The sequence below is a fragment of the Triturus cristatus genome, chromosome 1_2, assembly GCF_964204655.1.
Source record: "Triturus cristatus chromosome 1_2, aTriCri1.1, whole genome shotgun sequence".
NCBI lineage: Eukaryota > Metazoa > Chordata > Amphibia > Caudata > Salamandridae > Triturus > Triturus cristatus.
Genome location: NC_140580.1, coordinates 468,459,145 through 468,483,833, shown reverse-complemented (window position 1 = coordinate 468,483,833; position 24,689 = coordinate 468,459,145). Strand labels below are relative to the sequence as shown.

Sequence of the window (24,689 nt, the reverse complement as noted above, 5' to 3'; positions counted from 1 at the left end):
TGCCTTGCAGATCAGTTTTGGTACTATTATTGCGTATTTTGCACAAGAATACTTTGGTATTTTACATCGTTAATTGCCCTTCAGGCAACCATGACATGGTTTTATCAAATGTATTTTGCACCTATACATGGCTACCTTGTGTATATACCCCGTGCGAATATCTGTGTTTTGCACCTCATTGCGTATTTTGTACAACAACACTATTGCAATTTGCACTTTAATTTGCGCTTTTTGCACAACAAGCATCTGCATTTTACAAAGATTAATATTCATGTATTTGTACACCTTCACAATAATGTATTATGACAAGCAGAAAGAAATATTTTAACCCAAAGCAGAAATCTTTGCTATAGATTGGTCATGACCATCTATATTTCTTTTATGTCGTTCATTACCAGTCATCACGTGATCACAAAGTGCTGTGTATATAAGGATGTTCAGTATGGTTGTTACCTTATGTGATCAAGGCCACCTGGTGGCCGAAACGCGTAATGACATGTCATGCCGATGCTGACTTCTAAGTAAATCATCGTGAAGCACGACTGGTGTCCGTGTGCTTTCCTCCTCGCCTGCCAGGAAGTGGAAGAATGCGCTAGGTACTTATATATATATATATAGATATATATATACATATATATATATATATATATATATAAAGCGTTTTTTGTTTTGCCAAGTACTTTGACGCCACTTGACTAATCTCCAGGAAATATTCACAAAACTTCCCCTTTTTGGTTCAGCTGCTGTTTTAAAGGGTTCTGGGTGATCCATCAAGCAGGGGTCGAGAAGAAAGGGGTAGTCCCAAAAAATGTATTTTCCCCATGATAAGGCTATAGGGATTTTTCATTTTTTGAACACGACTAAAGCCCGAACTGCTGAACGGAATTACACCAAATTACACCAAATTTGGCAAAAAGATAGATGTTGGCCTAGAATAAAAAAATATATATATTATATGTGCTGTTTAAACCTTGATTAAAATGAGCTGACTCCGGAAATGGGCCTCTGTGTTTTGTGTCACGGCAGTGAATTGATGGGCTTCCTCGTGCCCGTTGTTTAAAGAGGCCGCCCTGAAGGGTTGGAGGCTCCGATGCTCGAAGGATGTTTGATGGATATATATGTGTGTATATATATATATATATATATATATATATATATATATATATATATATATATATATATATTCCACGTACTCCGTCAATTATCCTGCTCTCAGCACAGCGGGTGCTCCAGCCGCGAGGGCGGAACTCGCGAATCAATTTCAGCCACAGTTTCAAAGATTGCTGCGCACTCTGGTCAATATGCAATTCAGTAATTTATTATAATTTGTTGCAAACACGATCTGTACACGATCTGCTGACAAACGCGTTTCAGCCTCCTGGCCTTCGTCAATGTCAATAGTGATCAGTTTCCATTTTCTATTTAAGCATTTGATTGGTTGTCATGATCATAGCAAAATGGAAATGAAAAGCGGACTTCATGCATACAGATATTCAACGTGGGAAGATTGTCGGCCATTTTAACACTATGTCATGCCACAATTCTCAGTACTCGAGTAAGACATCAAGTCTGGGGGTTCCACGTTATAATTCATGAATATATAAACAGAATTCTTTGCGTGTTACTCTCACATTATAACGACATATTATTTGTAAATCATAAACGAATTCGTCCATTTCAATTCACCATTGAGTAAACAGAATTCTATGCATATTGCTTTTAAATTTATAACAACACAATGTTAACTAATCATGAACGTGTTCATTTATGCCCCCTGCTAATTATAACCCAATTGGGGTAACTATATCTCACTGTTTGTTTTTTACTGTTTGTTTTTTACTCGAGTTTTTAACAAAAATCACGCCCTGAATGGGCTTTCTTTGTTAAATCATAGTTATCTGAGTGGTCAGATGCCATTCCTTCCCATTGTCAAAGTGTTTCGAAGGGACAGCGTTTGGTTTTTCGTTCCTTTATCCAATAAAGGACCAGAGTTCCTCCTCCTGATTCAGCCCCTCTGGGGTTTTGGTGCGTAGCTCCACTATGAGTTTTGCCTCTAGCTGTCTCAGTGACCTGACTCTGTCCCCTCCTCTTTCTCCCGCTGGGACCTGATCTATGCAATAGTATGTCAGTTTGTCACTTTTAGCACCATGCAACCCAGCAAAGTGCCTCGCCACTGGGTACGTTTTGTCCCTATTTGTTATGGCTCTTTTGTGTTCCAAGATACGCTTCTTTGCTGGGTGTATGGTGCTTCCAATGTATTGCAGTCCACACGGACAAACCAGGCAGTATATTACAAAACTGGAATTGCAGTTGAGAAGTTTGTCAATGGATCTCTTACACTTTTTGCCTGGCACTGCGTAGTCTTTCACCTTCTTGCAGTTTTTGCACGCCTTGCAACTCATGCAAGGAAAGAACCCGGTTATGGTTGGTTTGGTTCTCAGTTTTTCTTCAAAGTGGCTGCGCACCAGAATATCTTTCAGTGAGGAACTTTTCCTGAAAGTAATGTCAGGATTTGGAGAAATCAATTTTCCCAGGACCCCATCAGTTTGGAGGATTCCCCAATTTTTCTGAATTAAGCCCCTAATTTTATGAGCCTCTGCCGAGAAGGTCATAATTAATCTGACCTTAGATTGGTCTCCTTCCAATGCGCTATCATGGACCTGTTTCTTGGTGAGTAGCTCTTGTCTGCTTCTGCCTCCTGCCTTTTCAACTGCTTCCTGCAGCACTTTGCTCTTATACCCTCTATCTTTAAATCTCAATAGAGACTCGTCGGCTGCCTCTTGAAAATCTTCAGAACGGGAGCAGTTCCTCTTGAGCCTTAAAAGCTCCCCATACGGAATGCTGTTGATCAAATTCCGGGGATGCTGGCTCCAAGAGTGCAGGACAGTGTTGCCCGCTGTTGGCTTTCGGTACAGTTTTGTGCACAGCTTGTTATCTGCCACAAAGACCAAGAGATCTAAGAAGGCTACCTCCTTTCCACTGATGTTACTCGTGAACTTGAGGTTGTAGTCATTTTCATTTAAAGCCCTCACATATTCCTCTGCCTCTGTGTGTGTGCCCCTCCAAACTATGAAGAGGTCGTCAATGTACCTAGTCCATAAGGCTATTTTATCAAGCCAGATCTCATTGTCACCCGCCCAGGCCACGTGCTTCTCCCACCAGCCCACGAAGAGATTCGCGTAGCTGGGGGCGAAGCACGTGCCCATCGCGGTACCCTGTGTCTGCAAATAGAGTTCTCCTGCAAATAAAAAAATGTTATTATGCAGACAAAATGAGACAATTTGTGATAGCACTCACATTTGTGATAGCACTGGGAGTGTCTGATGCTTGTATATAAACTAGTTATATCAAGAGTTATTAATAATAATTCATCATCCCAGGAGATCCCTTGAATCTACAGCCTGTTAGAAGAATGGAACAACAAAGGAATCCTAGAAATCAATGAGCTCCAATACATGAAGGTTGAGTGTCCTGTGTTACCTACATTTTACCATCTTCCGAAGGTACACAAGGACATAAAGGAGCCTCCAGGACGTCCGATAGTTTCCTCACTGGGAAGTCTATTGGAAAAGGCTTCTATTTATGTAGACTCTTTTTTGTTCCCCATGGTCAAGGACCTGAGTTCATTTATCCTGGACACAACAGACTTTATCCGTCAGATTCAAGGGATCTCCTGGGATGATGAATTATTATTAATAACTCTTGATATAACTAGTTTATATACAAGCATCAGACACTCCCAGGGATTAGAAGCCCTTGAATTTTTCCAGAAAAGCCGAGCCCTGAAGTTCCAGGAACATAACAAAATGCTATCACAAATTGTCTCATTTTGTCTGCATAATAACATTTTTTTATTTGCAGGAGAACTCTATTTGCAGACACAGGGTACCGCGATGGGCACGTGCTTCGCCCCCAGCTACGCGAATCTCTTCGTGGGCTGGTGGGAGAAGCACGTGGCCTGGGCGGGTGACAATGAGATCTGGCTTGATAAAATAGCCTTATGGACTAGGTACATTGACGACCTCTTCATAGTTTGGAGGGGCACACACACAGAGGCAGAGGAATATGTGAGGGCTTTAAATGAAAATGACTACAACCTCAAGTTCACGAGTAACATCAGTGGAAAGGAGGTAGCCTTCTTAGATCTCTTGGTCTTTGTGGCAGATAACAAGCTGTGCACAAAACTGTACCGAAAGCCAACAGCGGGCAACACTGTCCTGCACTCTTGGAGCCAGCATCCCCGGAATTTGATCAACAGCATTCCGTATGGGGAGCTTTTAAGGCTCAAGAGGAACTGCTCCCGTTCTGAAGATTTTCAAGAGGCAGCCGACGAGTCTCTATTGAGATTTAAAGATAGAGGGTATAAGAGCAAAGTGCTGCAGGAAGCAGTTGAAAAGGCAGGAGGCAGAAGCAGACAAGAGCTACTCACCAAGAAACAGGTCCATGATAGCGCATTGGAAGGAGACCAATCTAAGGTCAGATTAATTATGACCTTCTCGGCAGAGGCTCACAAAATTAGGGGCTTAATTCAGAAAAATTGGGGAATCCTCCAAACTGATGGGGTCCTGGGAAAATTGATTTCTCCAAATCCTGACATTACTTTCAGGAAAAGTTCCTCACTGAAAGATATTCTGGTGCGCAGCCACTTTGAAGAAAAACCGAGAACCAAACCAACCATAACCGGGTTCTTTCCTTGCATGAGTTGCAAGGCGTGCAAAAACTGCAAGAAGGTGAAAGACTACGCAGTGCCAGGCAAAAAGTGTAAAAGATCCATTGACAAACTTCTCAACTGCAATTCCAGTTTTGTAATATACTGCCTGGTTTGTCCGTGTGGACTGCAATACATTGGAAGCACCATACACCCAGCAAAGAAGCGTATCTTGGAACACAAAAGAGCCATAACAAATAGGGACAAAACGTACCCAGTGGCGAGGCACTTTGCTGGGTTGCATGGTGCTAAAAGTGACAAACTGACATACTATTGCATAGATCAGGTCCCAGCGGGAGAAAGAGGAGGGGACAGAGTCAGGTCACTGAGACAGCTAGAGGCAAAACTCATAGTGGAGCTACGCACCAAAACCCCAGGGGGGCTGAATCAGGAGGAGAAACTCTGGTCCTTTATTGGATAAAGGAACGAAAAACCAAACGCTTTCCCTTCGAAACACTTTGACAATGGGAAGGAATGGCATCTGACCACTCAGATAACTATGATTTAACAAAGAAAGCCCATTCAGGGCGTGATTTTTGTTAAAAACTCGAGTAAAAAACAAACAGTAAAAAACAAACAGTGAGATATAGTTACCCCAATTGGGTTATAATTAGCAGGGGGCATAAATGAACACGTTCATGATTAGTTAACATTGTGTTGTTATAAATTTAAAAGCAATATGCATAGAATTCTGTTTACTCAATGGTGAATTGAAATGGACGAATTCGTTTATGATTTACAAATAATATGTCGTTATAATGTGAGAGTAACACGCAAAGAATTCTGTTTATATATTCATGAATTATAACGTGGAACCCCCAGACTTGATGTCTTACTCGAGTACTGAGAATTGTGGCATGACATAGTGTTAAAATGGCCGACAATCTTCCCACGTTGAATATCTGTATGCATGAAGTCCGCTTTTCATTTCCATTTTGCTATGATCATGACAACCAATCAAATGCTTAAATAGAAAATGGAAACTGATCACTATTGACACTGACGAAGGCCAGGAGGCTGAAACGCGTTTGTCAGCAGATCGTGTACAGATCGTGTTTGCAACAAATTATAATAAATTACTGAATTGCATATTGACCAGAGTGCGCAGCAATCTTTGAAACTGTGGCTGAAATATATATATATATATATATATTCTGCTCCAAAGGTTGTCCACTTGGTGAGTAGCACTCGATCAGCAGCTTTATTTATGATAGGCAGGGACGAGGATCCGCAGGAGCCTGCCTGCCTTTTTAAAGAATAGTTTGTAGGGGAGAGGGGCTGCGTGGCCCCTCTCCCGGGCCACGTCTGGCCCCGGGGACCCCATCCCCCGGGGCCGGCCCTATCCGTTGGGGACCGTAGGGAGGTCCCCACGGTCCCGCCGGCTCCCCGCGTCTTGCAGGAGCCGGCATTGCTTTTCCACAAGGGGAGCTGCTGACATGCAGCTCCCCTTATGGAAAAGCAATTCTGCTTTGCTTCATTGAAGCAAGAGCAGGTTTTTCTGCTCTCTCTTCAATGAAGCAAAGCAGCGTTTGCAATGACAGGGCGGGAGCCGCAAGGCTCCCGCCCTGTAATTGCAAACAGCAGTGTCCCGGGGGTGGGCACCCCAGGAAACTGCAGAAGCCGGCCCTGGGGGGTGGCGGTCCCCAGGGCCATCAAGGGTTCCAGGACGGGGGCTGCGCGGCCCCTCCTCCCACCATTTGCAAAGACCCGGGGAGGTGGTGGTCCCCGGGGCTCGGGGGTCTGTCACGGCCCCCCAAATTTCAATAATTAGAGCCCCGGGGAGGTGGCTGTCCCCTGGGCATGTGGGGGGGCTCGAGCCCCCCCACACAGGTATTATAATAACATAGAAAAACCAAGCCCGAGGGGGTGGCGGTGCCCGGGGCTGCGGGGGGGCCGTGAGCCCCCAACAAATATTTATGAAAAGCCCCAGGAGGTGGCAGTCCCCGGGGTTGCGGGGGCCTCCCTGGGCCCCCGCGATTAAATTTTCACTTGCCCCCGGGACTTGGCCCACCCAGGGGCTAAATAATAACGAAGCACAGGAGCCCGCGCTTCATTTTTTAAAAAAAATTCTCGGCCCGATTCGCGCACCCTGCTCGATTGCGGCCGATTGTTTTTTAAAAAAAATGCTTTTTCTGGTTCTGGGGGTCCTTGAGGGACCCCCTGAACAGGCCTAGGGGGTCAGGGTGTTTCTACCCTGCCCCCTTTTCTTGTTTTGCGCATTTCTTTTTCTCTTTTCTTGTGCCTCAGTTCTACCGAGGCACAAGATGGCTGCCAACACTTCCTGGTTTGAAGTGTTGATAGTCAATTAGAATGCAGCTCGTGATCGGCAGGGTGCGCGGATCCACCGCGGCCATAGATATCGAAACTTTTATTTTTTTATTTTCTCAGCAACGACTGAACGGATTTACACCATTTAAAAAAAAGGCGCTTTCTGAACCAAGTACTACCTTTTTGCCAAATTTGGTGTAATTCCGTTCAGCAGTTTTGGCTGTAACCGTGTCTAAAGTTTCCTATGGGAAATAACATGGAGAAATCACGTTTTGGGACCCCCCTTTTTTCTTGGCCCCCGCTTGTCGAATCACCCCAAGACTTTCAAGATAGGAGCTGACCGTAACGGGCCATAAGTTTTGAAAATTTTGTGAAGATTAGTTAACCGGCGCCAAAGTTTCTAATTATAACTACCTACTGGCACATACCTAAGGTCTGTGTGCGCTGTTCGTGGTAGCGAGGAGCACTCCTGCGGGCTCGACGCGGTGGCGATGATATATATATATATATATAAAATAAGCATTAATTACCTGGCGGTCGCCAGAAGATAATCTTTCCTTTTTTGATTTGCCTATCTCTTTTGGCGTAGTTAGACAAATCTTCATGAATTTTTCTCCAACCAATTTGATTCTCACTTCAGATCCTTTCTGGAAAGTTTCAGGGTGATCTGTGAAGCTTTGGCCGAGCAAAAGGGTGGGTCCCAAAAATTGTTTTGTCCATGTTAATTCCCATATGTTTTTTTAACCAAACTACAGCAAGAACCACAGGATGGAATTTCACCAAATTCTGCAGAAAGGTATACATTTGTCCACAGAAGTGACTTTTTGTGATTTGGTGTAAATCTGTTTAGTAGTTTTAGAGATATTAGCCAAAATTCGAATTTGCATACCTAGTGGCACGGATCCGCCAGTCCCCAGGCTGTAATCTAATTGGCCACCAATACACATTAACCAGGAAGTGTTGGCAGCCATCTTGGGACTCAGCTTTAGCCAAGTCCCATAAAACTTTTTAAAAATATAGAAAAGGGGGCAGGGTAGGAGTACCCTGAAACCTCAGGTGTGGTGTTGGGGTCCCACAGGGAACCCGCTGGGTGGTAAAACGTTTTTTTAATTCTGCTGTGCAAAATCTCATATGGATCCGCAAATTTGTGACAAAAAAAAGCGCAGTCTCCTGGAAATGTTTTTAATAAAGCTTCAGGGTGGGCAGGTCCCGTGGGCATGCCTCCTTTATTAGATTAAAGAGGAGGGCGCACCTTGCCCTCCCTCCATGGGCATTTTTATAACCCAGGCACCACCACCTCCGGGGGCTTATGTTGAAATTATGGCAGGGGCGCATGGACCCAGGGACCACTACCTCACTGGGGCTAAAAACTAAAAATGTATAGGGGGGCCAACATGGACCGCTCTGTGGCCCAGGCGCCCGTCACCTCCCCGGGACCATAAATTAAATGAATGAAGGGATGTGCAGAACCCCCGAACTCTGGGGACCATCACCTACAATTAACATTGAAGAGGGGGGCCACACAGTCCCCCTCCTGGTGCCAATTATGGCCGTGGGGACTGCCATCCCCAGGGCCAGCTTCCTCTATGTCACAGGGAGCCCACCCCAGGACATAGCTGTGTGCTTTTGCTTGGCTGGTGCTCATAGCTTCTGTCAAGCAAAAGGAAACACTCCAGTTCCAGTGGGCAGGAGCTGTCTAGGTGGCCCTCTTCTGTGTTTGGTGACTGTTGCCATAATTCCAGCCGATCTGAATCCTGTTACCAAAATGAGAAGGAAAGTGGCCTGCTCTACACCAAAGACAGCCTCCCAGATGACAAATATTCTCAGGTAAATGGGGAGTTAGACCACTCTAAGGTATTCTGGCAGATCCGCATACCCTATGCATGTTAGGATAGGAAGCGCTTGGTAGGAGTATAGCTATAATTATATGTATTCATATAATCAATGTAACAGCACAATGATTGAACTCTTTCTTTTCTTTACCATTCTTGTAATGCTGTTAACTCTGTTTTGTTTCCTTCTATTAATCATTGCACTACACATATTTTACACAATAATCTTATTGCTACTTCTTGTGTTTTCCTTTGGGCATACCTGAGTTACTAACAAAAGGGTGAGATTGGTTTCCCCGATTTCCTAGGGTAGTCAGGCTTGTCATGTTCTGATGTTGCCATCCTGTACCTTGTAGGGTTTATGGGCCCAGATGGTGCACTGTGACCTAGCCAGGACTACGGTCAACATATCTGATGGTGTGCATGAACTCAGTCCCACAAAGTTTTGAAGTTTATGTTGCCCAAACCCACAGTTTTACTGAAATAGTAGAAACCGAACCATGTACGGTATCCACAGGTCCAGAAGTGTAATAAAGTGGTGGTGTCTGAGGTCCTTCTTTATACACAGTTGTGCCTTTGAAGGTTTGGGGTGCCCGTGCAAAAAGGACCCAGGTCCAGGAACTATATTAGTGAAATTTAGTGTAGTACAGTGTGTAATTGTAACAAATTAAATGTTTCTTTAAATTTGTTTTAAGTAGTGCAGTGATGCGTGTGTATTACGGCGGTATTCCATACACTTTTTTGTAAACAATGAATCATGTTAAAAATTGATAATATACTGAACTACACTTTATTTCACAAAAATATAGTGTAGTACAGTGTATTTCAAATGTTTTCGTATTTAATTGAAAAAATATGTTTAAGTACTACTGTACTTCCTATATAGCAGTGCAGTACTCCGTAACTTTAAAAAATATATATATCAAAAAAAATGTTCACTTCCTATCACCGCTTTAATAAAATGGTAATAGGCAGGGAAAAATATAAAACCTACTACTTACCTAGATCTAAGGCCCTAACCCAGAACACAGGCAAAGTGTGCTTAAAACAACATATCTGCCTTCAACTTTTGATAAGTCAGTCATTAGCCAATCATATATTGCCTTATCACCGCAATGTACCGCTGTATTTTTGCAAAACTACTGTGGTATAATGCAACCTGAGATATCACTAAGATTTAGTGCCACATATGTCCAAAACAGCAGAACGTATTTTCATGAAACCCCAAAAAGCATCCTTCCCACATCATAATTTAGATTACTGCCAGATGTCATGAATATATGTTGAGCCGTTTTGTTGGTATGTCTGCCTAACAAGTTCAAAGCAGTATCTTGAAAATGCATTGGGGGGAAAACATGTTTTAGAACCCCTGGTGTTTCTTTGCACACCCTTAACAAATAACCGCAAAACTGTGCATCGTCTGCCAATGTAGAAACAGCATTCCGCACAAAAATCACATCATTGACCACTGTGTATATTACTAATCAAATTAACTTCTCAATTTGTCCCACTTGACAATGGCCTGTTATTCATTATCAGAAATACATTGCTATCAGGTAATACCAAAGCACTAATTTTACCTCACCTACAAAATAAGCATAAGGACAATCCTGTCTTTATCATAGATGTTTTTATGGAGCAATATATTTCCCAGATTGTACTTTTTAAATCGGAAAAATATTAAAATGTAATTTCAAAAGACAGTGTTCCTCTCTTGACTACCTCTGCTTGTTGCACATTTATTGACCTTACCTGGCTCTTCTGCTTCATTAAATGGATCCACAATATCTGAAGCATTAGTTAAGAGGCTGAAAACTCAATGCACAAGAACATTAGTTTCTAAAACAAAAACATACATTTTATACTTGCCAAGGCTAAAAGGATACATGTAAAATAGTGTGTTTCCAACGGTAAGCAATTTGGAGGTAAACTTTTTGTAGAGGCCTGTTCATGAATAGTAGAGAAAATTGTACATTAGTTTCAGAAGTCCAAATATTTACGAGGTATTATTTATGGATGAGTATATTGTCTTCTGCACGACACAGGTGATAATTTACACCGCAGATTATTATCTGCAATCATAACATTAAATGACCTCTAAGTACACTATCCAAATATAGATTGGAAAAACAGTTAAACAAATGGACAAACCATCCAAAACTAACGATGCGCTCTAAGATCAAAGATTGTTATATTTAGTCCGTATGATGGAAGCCTTTCAAGACTGAGAGCCTCATTTAAATTTATGTTGTGTATACCCACTGTAAATCGGCTGGACCCCCGCCCTGTCAAACTTGCGCTTTGTCTGCCTCACTAAGAGGTGGGTAAAATGCCAGGTTTCCACTGGCAGAGCCACACCTTGTTCTGCCGGAGGAAGATCTCAGTCTAGAAAGCCCAGTCGCAATAGGGCTCCAAGTTTATAAGAACGATTGCCACAACCTGCTTAGGCAGGTAGTTTTCAGTACCTTTCCAGTACATTTGACTTTTTGTATGTGCAGCTGATTTCTATGTACATACTTTTGGATACACCAAAGGGCTTCAGGGAAAGTACATCAGAGAAAGGGATTTACATTTGAAACTCTTAAATCCACAGAAACTCACCAGTTGTAGTTATCTCAAGTAACCATAACTATTGCCCTAAGGTAACTATATCTCTCCCCCCTGCCATTTACAGTTTTGTCAAGAAAAAATGTATTGCAAATGTTGCAGTGATATTATCAATGATGTCATAGTAGATGTCATGAATTATGTCATATGTGGAGAAATTAGCAGTGCATGGCTCCAACCCCATGCTGCCTTCGGCTGTCCACAACAGGGTGTTGGCAACAGGGTTTGGCCATAGCCAACCCCCCAGAGACAGCCAATCCCCCACCGGCAGTCAATCTCATGCTGCACAAGGCCTTTCATCGTGCCCGGCCTGGGATTGGTCACTGCCAGGCCCTGCACTTCAAATCCCCGCAGGCAGCCACCTTGAGGCAGAAAAAAAACCCACGCTTTGGTCATGCATGGCATTTTGTTTGCTGCAGAGTCTGGCTTGCAGTTTTGGCCATGCACAGCAGGGTGTTGGCCACAGGGCTTGGCCTGCAACCAGGCACTGTGGCCAACCCCCACAGAAGGCTGCCAACCCATGTCTCACATAGCCTTTGGTGTGTGCAGCATAGGATTGGCTGTTTGACTCCATCTCCTAGGCATTTCCTATAGAAACATGATCCTAACTATAACTGCTCAGTGGTGACCGCAACTGGGTAGTTTGGGTAATATATATCTGTGATCAAGGCCTCTAAGGGCTGAAACGCGTCATGGCGGAATAGCACACAACTAAATAAACTCGCTTGCACGAAGAAAAACTGGTGTCCGTTCCGTTTCTAACTGAAGATCTATGGAGTTATGAAGATTCGGTATTTGTGGATATTATATATATATATATATATATATACACGCTGAAAACAAAAACATTACAGGGTTATTATAGTTAGGATCTAGAATTAAACAAAACTTAAAAATTCACTGAAAAAAACAAATGTTACAGGGACTTTATAGTTAGGCTCGGATTTCATAAGTGCAAAACTACAGAAATTCAGCAGTTATAGTTACCTGGGCTAACTATAACTTACGCCCCCGCAATGCACTGCTTATGACCTCACATACTGCATCACTCATGACATGATCAGAGTTATCACTGATGAAAACATCCAGTGAGTGTAAGTGTTTTGTAAACATTTCTGGGACTTAAAGAGAGATATTAAGGTACAGCATAAGTTACATTACTATTCCTTCTGTACAACTCATGAGTGATACTACCTCTAACCTTTGGTTCTTTCAGTGAATTTCTAACTTTTTTTAATGTTATTTCCTAACTATAAATAATGTTCCTGTAACCTTTGCTTTTTAAGTGAATTTTAAAAGTTTTTTCCATTTTATTTCCAAACTGTAACCTGTTGCCTTTAAGAGTTGGTGGGTGAGTGGTTGTATAGGTCAATGAGTGGGTATGTGAGAGGCTGTAGGGGTGTGTGAGTGGGTGTGTGAATGACTATGGGTTTTTGAGTGAGTGTATGAGTGTTTTTGTGGGTGTTTGAGTGGCTGGATGGGGGTGTGAGTGGCTGTATAGGTCTGTGAGTGGGTGTGTGAGTAGTTGTATGGGTCTGTGAGTGGGTGTGTGAGTAGTTGTATGGGTCTGTGAGTGGGTGTATGAGTAGCTATATGGGTTTATGGCTGGGTGTCTGAGTGGCTTTATGGGTCTGTGAGTGGGTGTGTTACTGTAGGGATGTTTGAGGGGGTGTGAGTAGCTTTGAGAGTGTGTGAGTGGATTTGTGAGTCAGTGAGTGGGTGTGCGGGTGGCTGTATGGGTTTGTGAGTGGTGTTTGAGGGCCTGTATGGGTTTGTGAGTGGGTGTGTGAGTGGCCTTCTGGGCATGTGAGTGGCTGTATGGGTCTGTGAGTGGTTATGTGAGTAGGTGTAAGAATGGCTGCATGGGTCTCTGAGTGGGTGTGTGAGTGACTGTATGGGTGTGTGCTGGGTGTGTCAGTGGCTGTGTGGGTCTATGAGTGGATGTGAGAGTGGCAGGATGGGTGTGTGAGTGTGTGTCTAGGTGTCTCAGTGGGTGTGTCAGTAGCTGTGTGAGTGACTGGGTCAGAACAGAACCTCACCTGCCCCTTTATCCAACAAGAGTCCACAGTTTTGCACAAAAAATCTACCCAACTGGAGTACCTTCTACTGGTTAATTACTAGGTGCTATCTCATTGGTTAAATGTCCAGTGCATAGTCTACACTACAGCTGCGTAATGGCCTACAAACAATTGTCTCCAGTGACCTTGTGTACATTTTAGCAATGTGATTGTTCCTTGTGTGTCTTTATTTATAAATCTGTGATAACATGACTCCTCCTATAAGAAGACAACAAGACAACAGAGAGCTGAACCTCCATCAAATAAGGGTACTTCCTCTTACCTATATAAAGTAAGTGCTTCTTTGTTTGGTGGAGAAGTCCTCATTCAAATATGTTGTGGCTTAATTCATAGACCTGCTGCCAAAACATATGCGAAACATTGACACTTCTCGCTACAATATATTATTCCCCTGTGGATAGCTGTGTACAGACGTATACTTAACACACTGTGTTGAAAGAGATATTTAACAGACATCTCATTAATGTAAATAATGACACGAAGCACTATTTTTGAACAGTATTCAAGGTCTTTTTAAGTTGCTGATCTCATTAATGTCTACATTTCTTACACAGAAAAAAAAGAGCATATCTACTTAATGAATAAGTTACTTATCTCTGGTAAAGCATTATCTAGTAGAGACTCTATCTAGCTGCAGATTCTTTACCTTTGAATTTCCCAGGCGTCAGGCTGGATTCGGAAAATTATGCTGAGCAATACACCTTGCGCGCGAAGTCGGGTGGCTACATTCGGTGTCTTTAGCGTCAGTTATGACATTGCACTGCCTATGTAGGCACCACCCAGGACGCAGAGCCACAAAGTAACTGACATAGTTGTGTGTAAAACTAGGGCCCTGAAAGGGGGAAGCAACCCTAGTCCTACAATATCGCTCTTCAAAGCTGGGAAGCATGGGTGGGGCTGTAAGGAATCTGTAGCTAGATAGAGTCAGATAATGTGTTACCGAAGGTAAGTAACTTGTTCATCTGATAGAGACTTCTAGCTGCAGATTCCTTACCTTTGAAATAGACACCCAAGCCATACCATCCCGGCGGTGGGTTGCGGGCCTACGTCCTAAACTAAGAAGTCTTGCAGGACAGAACGGGCAAAATGCTCGTCCATGGGTACTTCCCCATTAAGGCAGTATTTTTTGCAAATGTGTGCAAAGAAGCAACACCGCTGCCTGACAGATGTCTTGGACTGGGACATCCCGAGCCAAGGACGTAGTCGCAGCCTGTCCCCTGGTGGAATGGGCTCTTAATCCCTCAGGGGGCTGCTTCTTTGCCAAGGCATTACATATTTTAATGCAGAGAACGATCCAGCGAGAAATGGCCATTTTCTGCACTGGCCTTCCCTTCTTTGCTCCCACATACCCCACAAAGAGTTGGTCGTCCACCGGAACTCTTTTGTGCGGTCAAGGTAGAATGACAACGCTTTTTGTGGGTCCAGTCGGTGGATACGCTCTCCTTCTATAGAGGGAAGTGGGGGATCAAAGAAGGTGGGCAAAGTGATGGATTGACCCAGATGAAATAGGGTCACAACCTTTGGCAAAAAGGAAGCTCTGGTGCAAAAGCACGACCTTGTCCGGAAGTGACATAAGGTAAGTAGGTGAGCAAGATAACACCTGCAACTCACTCACCCTCAGGGAAGACTTGATCGCCTCCAAGAATACTGTTTTGATGAACAACAGCCGGAGGGGACAATTGTGCAAAGGCTCAAAAGGAGCAGTCATTAGATAGGTAAGGACCAAATTAAAGTCCCATTGTGGCGTGACAAAGGGTGTAGGTGGAAATAAGTGAGTCAGCCCTTTTAGAAATCTATTAACAATTGGAGACTTGAAGAGAGATGGCTGGTCTGGCAGCCGCAAAAAGGCAGGCAGAGCAGAAAGGTAACCCTTGAGAGTTCCCAAAGGTGAGCCCTGCTGAGCAAGGGTTAGAATGAATAGAATAAAAGGACAATAGAAAGTGAAGCATAAAGAAGGTCAACAGACCTTTCTGTACAGTATAACACAGATTTCTGGTTCCAGCAGGCATATACCGTCTTGGTGGAGGGCCACCTGGCCGCCAGAATAACGTTACAGACTTCGGGAGGAAGGTCAAAAGCTATTAACTGTTGTCGCTCAATGTCCACGCATGAAGAGCAGAGTTGACAGGTTCGGGTGGAGAACCCTCCCCTGCTGATGTGACAGAAGATCCTCCCAAAGGGGCAGCCTGATCGGAGGATTGATACTCATTCTAAGATACTCTGGATACCAGACTCTCCTCACCCTGTCTGGAGCTACAAGAATGACTTGGGCCCAGTCGTTCCTGATCTTCTTCAGAACCCTGGGCAGTAGTGGTATGGAGGAAAGGCGTACAACAGGCCTGAGCTCCACTCCCAACGAAAGGCGCCACAGAGCGATAGCTGCCTTGAAAATTCCAGCATAAAGTACCGCTGACACTGTGCGTTCTCTTCGGAGGCGAAGAAATCTAACCAAGGTTCTCCCCACTGCTGAAAGAGACCTTGTGCCACCTCCGATTAGAGACGCCACTCGTGATCTGCTAGGCATCGATGTCTGAGTTCGTCCACCCTGGCTGTCAGAGAACCTGCCAGGTGTTGAACCAACCATTCCAGCCATGTCCAGAGATGAAGAGCCTCTCGACAAAGGTTCCATGACCCAACCCCGCCCTTATTTTGCCCACATTGCAGAGGTGTTGTCTGTAAACACCTGCACCAACTTCTCCTTGACCGAGGGAAGAAATGCTTTCAATGCCAACCGAATCACTGGGAGCTCCAATAAATTTATGTGGAGCCTCGACTCCGCCGGAGACCAATGTCCCCTGATCTCCACCTCCCCCAGATGGCCGCCCCATCCCAAAAGTGACACATCTGTCACAGCTGTGAGATCTGGTTGGGGAAGGGAGAGGTCTGCTGTTGACCCAATCGTGGTTCGTGAACCACCACTGATGATCTTTTGCACTTCCTTCCGAGATCTGAACCATGTTGGTGAGATTTCCCCGATACAATGCCCATTGGAACTTCAAGTCCCACTGCGGAGCCTGCATATGCTATCTGGCGTGCCTCACCAACAGGATGCAGGAGGCCATAAGGGCCAACAGCCTCAGAGCCAGTCTGATCGAAATCCAGGATAGAGGCTGAAATATCGGAATCAATGCCTGAATAACCTGGACTCGCTGCTCAGGAGGATATGCCCGAAACCAGTGTCCAGAACAGCTCCGATGAAAGGGAGCATCTAAGAAGGAGTCAGGTGTGACTTTGGCACGTTTATAGAGAACCCCAGCGAATGCAGAAGGTTCGCCTTAGTCTGAAGGTGGGAAAAAACTGCCTGGGGAGAGGACGACTTCAACAGCCAGTCGTTGTGGTAGAAGAAGACTCACAGCCCTAACCTGCGCAAATGAGCTGCGACCACCACCATCACCTTGATGAACACCTGAAGGGCACTGGTAAGGCCGGAGGGGAGCACGGTAAACTGAAAGTGCTCGTGGCCTACCATGAACCGCAGGTAACTCCTGTGGCCCGGCAGGCTTGGAATATGGAAATAGGCGTCTTGTAGGTTCAATGCTACCATCCACTCTTCTTGGTCTAGGGCAGATAAAACCAGAGCCAGAGTAAGCATTTTGAATTTCTCCTTTTTGAGAAAGAGATTGATGGTTTGAAGATCTAAAATGGGCTGTAGCCCCTTGTTCTTCTTCAGAATCAGAGCCAAGAGAGATGTAACCTCCTCTTAGAGCAACTTTAAATGAACCTCCGTCAGCTGATCCTGATTTGGCAGAATGAGAGGAGGAAAGGAAAGGCAGAGTATAGCCCTTCTGGACGATCTACAATGACCCACTTGTCTGATGTTATGGATCTTCAGTAGTGTGGTCCGGCAGAATCAGCCTGGGAGTGCTTGGAGGCTGCAGCTGCTGGGGCAGTGTGGCTGATGACTTCTGACCTCCATTTCGAGCTTGTAATGCACCGTGTCCACGTCCTCGCACGCCTTGGGAAGTCTGTGCGAGACAGTGGCTAGCATAAGGTTGATGTGGCTGGACACCCCTTCCGTTTCCATGAAAGGGGTGAAAGGAAGACTGGCCATGGGGTGGAGGAGAGGCCCAAGGATCTGGCTGTAGCTCCAGAGTCCTTGAACTTGACCAGGGCAGACTCTGTCTTGTCTCCAAAAAGGCGGGTTCCATCAAAGGGCATGTCCATCAAATTGGATTGGACATCGGCTGAGAAAGTGGTTGTACAAAGCCAGCCAAGGTGCCTCAAGGCCACCGTCATTGAAATCGACCTACCCAGTGAATCAATCATATCCAGGCCACACCATATGGTGAATTTTGCTGCATCTCTCCCATCCTTCACAGCTTGGGAGAGCACCGCCCAGACCTACTCCTGGACTTGTGGCAGCACTTGTGCAACCGTCTCCCAAACAGAATGGGAGAAACGGCCCAATAAGCACGCGGTATTCACCGACCACATTTGTTACCTTATAAATATATAACCCGGAAGACAATGTGTACAACTGAACGACCCTATTAAAAAATTAACATAAAAAATGTCTTCTCGTTTTTTTTCTTGGTCATGCTGGCAACTTCTTCCTGCCTGTTGTAATGCCTGTTGTAATGTGTGTTTGTTATTGTTTTTTTTTTACGTGATTACATAAACAACGGGATGGTGGAAGTTGGGAAATAGTACCTGAATTATCACACGAGCAGTGGGCAGATTTTACGGGCGAATCAACAGATTCCAGATAACAAGGGCAGACTGAGGTGGTGCTGAGGTGGTGGTGTGCTGATGCGTAGGTGATGCTGAGGTGTTGGTGTTCTGATGCAGAGGTGATGCTTAGGTGAAACTGAGTGATTCTGTGGTGCTGAGTCATGTTGAGGTGGTGATGCTGCACTAGTGCTCAGGTGGTACTGAGTAATGCTGACTTGGTGCTGTGCTGATGCTGAAGTGCTGCTGCGTTAGTGCTGATTGCTGCTGAGGTGAGGCTGCACTTGTGGTGGTGTTGCGCTGGTGATAAGGTGGTGCTGTGCTGGTGCTAAGGTGATGTGCGCTGGTGCCAAGATGGTGTGCGCGCTAAGGTGGTGGTGCGGCAGTGGTGCAGTGGTGGTGCTGGGGTGGTGCTGAAAGCACGACTAAATAGCATCCCAGTTATAAATTTGACCTGCATGGAATAATACTACCACAAACTAAAGTCAAATGCACAGTAGAACATAAAGGCTAAAGGAGTGCAAATTACCCTGCAACTTCTGGTAATGCCACAACCCCGGTGGATAGTCAAAAAATGCAGTAGCCCATTTTTTCATAAAATAGAATATAGGGAAAAAATATTTGTGAAAATGGGTATTGTTTTACTGCAGTTACTGTGTCCACTCGAAACAGATAGGTAAATGGCACACTTACTAGTGAATGGTGACCCTTCAAAAACATATGTATTTAACATAACCTTGAATCAAGACCTCCATAATTTGCATAATCTCTGCTTGCAGCAGGAACTCTTTACATGAAAGCAGCATAGCCTTGTATACTGTTTCAAAGTGTGTACTACCTTAAGTAAAATAAGAAGCAGCCCAGAAGCCAAAGAAGTATGCAGCCTGGTGAAGAGGAAGGCAGTTTATGTAAAGATCACAGATTGTCCGGGAACCCAGAAGAAAATTAGTGTGTGCATGAGGTGCAGGCCTGACACACATGGCACAAGTGAACAGATCGTGGGGTGCCTGTGGAAGCCACCCCCCCGTAGCATCACTACAGTGTATAGTCGGTTTATTAAAGTATCCATGCAAGTGTCAAGCTGTGGCTTTCCCATGGATAAACATGAAATTACTATAATTAAGCACCCTATCCCCAAAAGAGTTCAAGAACATATTACTGTTTCAGTAAAAACATGAACAGTCCGATCGAAAGTATACACCACTAAAAAAATCTGTCCATCACATTACACTACAGCAATGGTCACAGTATTGACAGCTGTGTCAGTGAGTGCAAGGGTTATTTTGCTTTTAAAAACACACTTTTAGCTGAGTTTGTATCACAACAAGAGTAAAGAAACATAAAAATATTTTTTTGCAGATCGGACCCCTTGATGTAGCTCTGGTGTGCAAGGAAAATATTAGCAGGGGATTTTAGATCCTTGAAGCCTATGGTGAAGAAACCTGGCAGCAAGCAGCTTAACTGCAGAGAAAACAACATGGGAGAGTGTCTACGGACCCTGAGGATTTGGTTGAGCCTGGAAATTTCCGACACCATGCCCAGGAGGCTGCTGGAGGAGCACCGGAGGAACTACTGCTGCTGCTATATGTGTATGAGCAGCAGGCAAGGGTGCTGCTCCAGGACAGGGGCCGCAGGCATGGCGCTGGGAGGCTGATAGTAACATGAGGAGAGAGACAACACGGACAATGGGAGAGGGGTGGGAAGAGAGTCAACACGGACAATGGGAGGGGGCGGGAACAGAGACAACACGGATAACAGGAGGGGGCGGGTAGAGAGACAACACGGACAACATGAGGGGGGCGGGAACAGAGACAATACAGAAACAAAACAAGTCTAGCAATCAATAGGAAACATAACAAACTGTGGCTGCAATTATGCAAAGCTGACCTGTATAGCGACAATTAAACAGATGCCTAAACTCTTTCCCAGGCATTTACGGCTGTGTGGGCATGGTGAGCACGGGAGGTGGGGCGGGAGGAAATAGATAATAGAAAGAAATGAGCGAGGGGGCGGGAGCAAAAGGAATAGGACAACGGGAGGGGGCGGGAGAAAAGTGAAACATGAAAGTTAGAAAACAAGTGGAGGCAAAAGAAAAACAAGCTTGCGGTATAACAGTGTGTCTGCAAAATTAAGTTGTTTGGGAGAGAGGACACAGCCAATCAGTGAGTCCTTTAACACTGGAACCTGGGGACGTTGTGGGTGGCTTGGAGATGGGTGAAGCTTGGCTTGAGGAGAAACAAGCAAAAGGAAAGTGTGCGCGCGTGCGCCGGCAAACACGCGAGTGGGACGGCAAAAGTGAAAGCAGGGGTGCGCGTGCGACGGCAGGAAAAAGTGAAGCTCCAGATGGCGCCTCGGGCGCTGAAAGCTGCTGGCTGCGCCGTGCATGCACACTCACGTGAACGCAAGCGCTAGGCCAGCCAGCAGCACTTGGAAAACTCACCTACTAAATGTCTCTATGTGCAGCGCATGCGCGCTGACTCAGTGAGACCTAAAAAATCCTGGTTGCACTTTTTTGTGGCACCAGCCACGCCCTGCACCCAACCTCCAGCTGCAAGTGGCCAACCCACCCCCACCTCAAGGGCAGCTGCCCATAGGTTTAACAAGCACTTGTAAGCAGTGATGACATAAAAGGAGTTTCTATTAATAAAATCAACGTGTTAGAATTTCCCTAGCATTACTTTACTATCCTAGGAGTGAGAACTAAGTTATGTATTCAGTTATGCTGAAGCACTAACTGACAGCTGCCAGAATGTTAAAAACGTAAGCAGTCATTAAATAGAAGGCTTGAAATAATGGAGTCCTACTTTACACTCTCTTTCGAATTTCTTGGCTCAAGTCAAGAGCTAGGATTTATTTTGAACTTACGTGCGTAACATACCAAGGCCTTTTGTTCCCCATTATGGTGGACCAGGGAAGCCTTTGTCACTGTACATGGGTCATATACCTCTGGAATAAGATTTCCTTTCCAAAACATTGCTCACCATACACCTCGTTCCTTTTTTGAAAATCAAACAGACCCTTGACCTCATTTTAAAAATGTATTATTTGATGACATTATGGTTGGTACACAGCGCATATAGGTTTATTTCCTCTAATTTTTCCAAATGGTGTTTTGTACACTCATTCACAAGACAGTTGAAAGCATAACAGATCTATGCTTACCGATTTTGCTCTCTTTTTCGGTTCCAATTTTGGTTTTGATTCTTTGGCACTCTTAACATCTTTTTTCGCATCAGTGTCCCCTACAAGGTGAAAGAAGAATGTGGGTTGGTGGATGTTTGTATGGAAAATTATAATGTAACTGATGGAGAGCTATATTACAAGCACGATAAATCAGGCTTACCTAAATAGTCTAAATATTAATCATTAGCGATACGAATTACGCTGTGCTATATTTCAGCAAATTTATGAACATTATACCTGCTGAATAATGAAGTTTCAAAACTATTTCTCTGGAAATAGGTAACATATTTTAAATTAAGAGCATGTACACTCTGTTACTGTTGTATCACTGATTTGCCAATTTTTTTTTCATGTGACTCAAAAAATAAATGTGTTGCATTCATGCAACAGTAGATCAGACTCTTTATTGGAAGTAAAAAGTAGGAAGCGATGGACCCTCCTTCCTTTAACGGTAACACGTCAACTTGCAATGACTTCTGCACAGGGGTTCATTACGTCCATTTTCAATTGCAAACATGTACACCACTGATGCACCCTAGCACCCCTTCTGTTTAATTTAGATTTTGTTTGAGTCTCGTCATGTGGTAATGACCCAAGTTAGGTTAACTATATACTTATCGTGCGGTACATTTCACATTATCTTGAAACAGTCCAAATTAAATAAAAAAGCTAGTCAAAAATGAGTCAGTATTCGAAGGCCTTACCTTCTGACGATAAATATGACATTGCAAAAGAAATGCTAATATTCATAAAACAAATGTAATTGGACACTTCATAGAATTATAGCAAGACGAGTGTCCATTTATACGCTCCAGCTCCCCTAAAAAAAACTTTGGTACTTTACTTGCTGTCAAAAGTAGTCAATTTAGAGATGTTGGAGTAATTAAAAGCGACCTCAGTTTAAAACGGGACAAATAGGTGGATGCTTGAAGGCTGCCAAACCAAAAAGCGGAGGAGTTCTAAAATGTTCAGAGATTCTTCTCTAGGACAGATGAGTGTCTTTTGATTGTGAGAGGAATGAGGGGGTGTAAAATGGTCTAAAATTCCAGCAGATATTAGTGGTCTTAGAATCTCAAACGTTGACAGTGGAATCAGAGAGGTCTTGAAGGACTTAGTACATAGCTGCCAAGGTTTCAGATTGCTTATGTGTGACATTTTCATACATTCAATGTCATTATGAGTGACAATCAACGACTATGAGTGACACTTTCTCGCGAGCATTATCAAGCAATGAAGAAAACATATAAATATCAGAAATTACACCCATTGGAGCAAAGAGATACTCTAAAAAGATCTTTAAACTGCTGTAAAACACCAGAAATGGAAGGGCACTAATGGGAGTCTGCCCGGGCTCTCCACTTGGGACCTCTATAAGTTAATGCGCTGAACCGGAGAGCCACAGATTGAATCCTGGTCGGTGCAGTGGAGAATAGTGTGTTGTGAACGTTTAGTGCTACAAGGTCCCAGTCTTATGAGTGACATCCAACTGCCAAATGACATAAATATTAAAAAATAAACCCTTTTGAGACATGAGAAGTTCTGAAGGTATCTTAGCCCCGCTCACTGTCTCAAAGAAAATGCCCCCATTGCACAGATCAGAAAGTGCTCTCTTGCTGGACTCACCTTTGCTACCAGAATAAAGTCCTCCCTGCAGTGCCAGGCTGAGGCAGAGAGCTTCTTTAGCCAGTGTTTTTAGACAGGAGTGTAAGAGAGCTTGCTGGCAGTGCTCCCGTAGTCTAGAACGGGCTGCACTCGCCGTCTCAGCTTTGGTGCTTAGCGTTTATTTTCGATACCAATACCGCTTGCCTCATAATATATTGCCCTGTCATATTCCAGCTAGTAGAAGCAGAGCCTCAACATGGACTTTGTTGTCCCTTTCGGCATTTCGATATAATTCAGTTGTTCTCCATTTCACCCATTTTTTCGTATACTGACGAGGCAAACAGCTTATTTACCATTTAGAGTGTCAAATGGTATTATGGCATTATGCTGGTCTTTAGAATTGAACGTTTTACGCTATCAAAAGCTGGCACAAATTCTACAGATTTATGTCACTTCCGTTGGGTGTCCATGACGTTTAACACTGACTCTGAGGCAGCGAAGCTGCACACATCTCTGGCACCACACAGAGGTCAGAGTTAGCAAGATTTTGTAATGCGAATATAAAAATGTAGGTGCTCACTATTCCAGCGTACCTGTGTGGTACTAAGAAGAGCCGGCACTCTCATTTTAAAAGTATTGGACCCTGATAAAAAGTGCAGGTACTCTCTTTTAAATTTAAGAAGTAAAGAACGAGTCCCTCCTCATTTAAAACACTGACCCTGTGAATGGAATGAAAAGCTAGGCTCTACGAGCTGGGGATTTGGAATGCTGTGGGGCTCCTGCATTAATGGGGGATTCCCATGTGCTGTGGGGCTCCCGCACGCTGGGGGAATGCAGCGATACTTACCTGTAAACCTCCGAAATCCATAGTTTACTAACCCCCACCCTGCCCCTCCCCCTCCCCACGTCACCGCCCGGCAGCTACTCCCACTACCGACCGCGGCTGCTATACTCTTTCTTTCAGTGAGGAGGCTCTCAGGCTGCTAGAGCAGGGAGCATGTGACCCAGCAGCCTAGAGCCAACTTCTTTCATGATACAAACAAAACTCTTCGGTTTTATTATGGTTGAAGTTATTCTTCAATGACGCAGCTAAGTTAAAGTGAGGGGAATGCAGCTAAGTGCTTTAAGTCCAGTAGTTAGAAAACATTGTCACATATATCGCAATCAGGCCTTTGTGTTTCATTTAGCACTAATAACAGCTATGGGGCGCCAGACAAGAACATTTCACTCGCCAAGGAAGAGGAGGTCACATTGATTAGTCCCCTATCAGTTGCGATTGGCAAGGACAGGCCTGTGCTGCCTCGAGACCATCGAACTGAAAGTCCTGCAGCCGAGCACATTACTTAAGGAGACGGGTCGCAGAGCAGAATCTCAGCAGTGAAGATGACGGCCTAAAATTAAATATAATTGAGATTTACATTACCGGACACTAGACAGTGGCAGCTTGGCAGAGCGGCCAGCGGCATGAAAAGCTGCAGGCCCCAAACTCGACTCTGGCAGCCACGACGTGGTCCTGTCCGGACGTACGTGGTATGGTGATGGGAGGCTGCAGGCACCAGTGAACTCTCCCTCTGGCACTGCAGCGGCCTCGGTCAAACTGTGGTTCGGACTCGAGCAGCACCTTGATGAGAGGATGCAGGCTGCACATATTCTACTGGCCGACGATTCCAGCAGCAGTGAGCTCCATTCCAGCCAACCGTTACCAAACTACCTGATAACCAGTGTTTCCAGATTTTTAGACCC

General features: G+C 44.5%; 1 protein-coding gene across 1 annotated transcript in view; it reads right to left on the bottom strand.

Annotated features, from left to right (window-relative positions):
- CFAP46 (cilia and flagella associated protein 46) overlaps positions 1-24,689 on the bottom strand; it is a 1,240,276-nt gene that overhangs the window by 194,325 nt on the left and 1,021,262 nt on the right. Inside the window, exons 53-55 of the mRNA XM_085606190.1 lie at positions 21,324-21,403; positions 10,695-10,752; positions 10,561-10,596 (exon numbers count right to left, since the gene is read on the bottom strand). Coding sequence (XP_085462316.1) covers positions 10,561-10,596; positions 10,695-10,752; positions 21,324-21,403 — 174 coding nt within the window. The remainder of the gene's footprint in view (positions 1-10,560; positions 10,597-10,694; positions 10,753-21,323; positions 21,404-24,689) is intronic.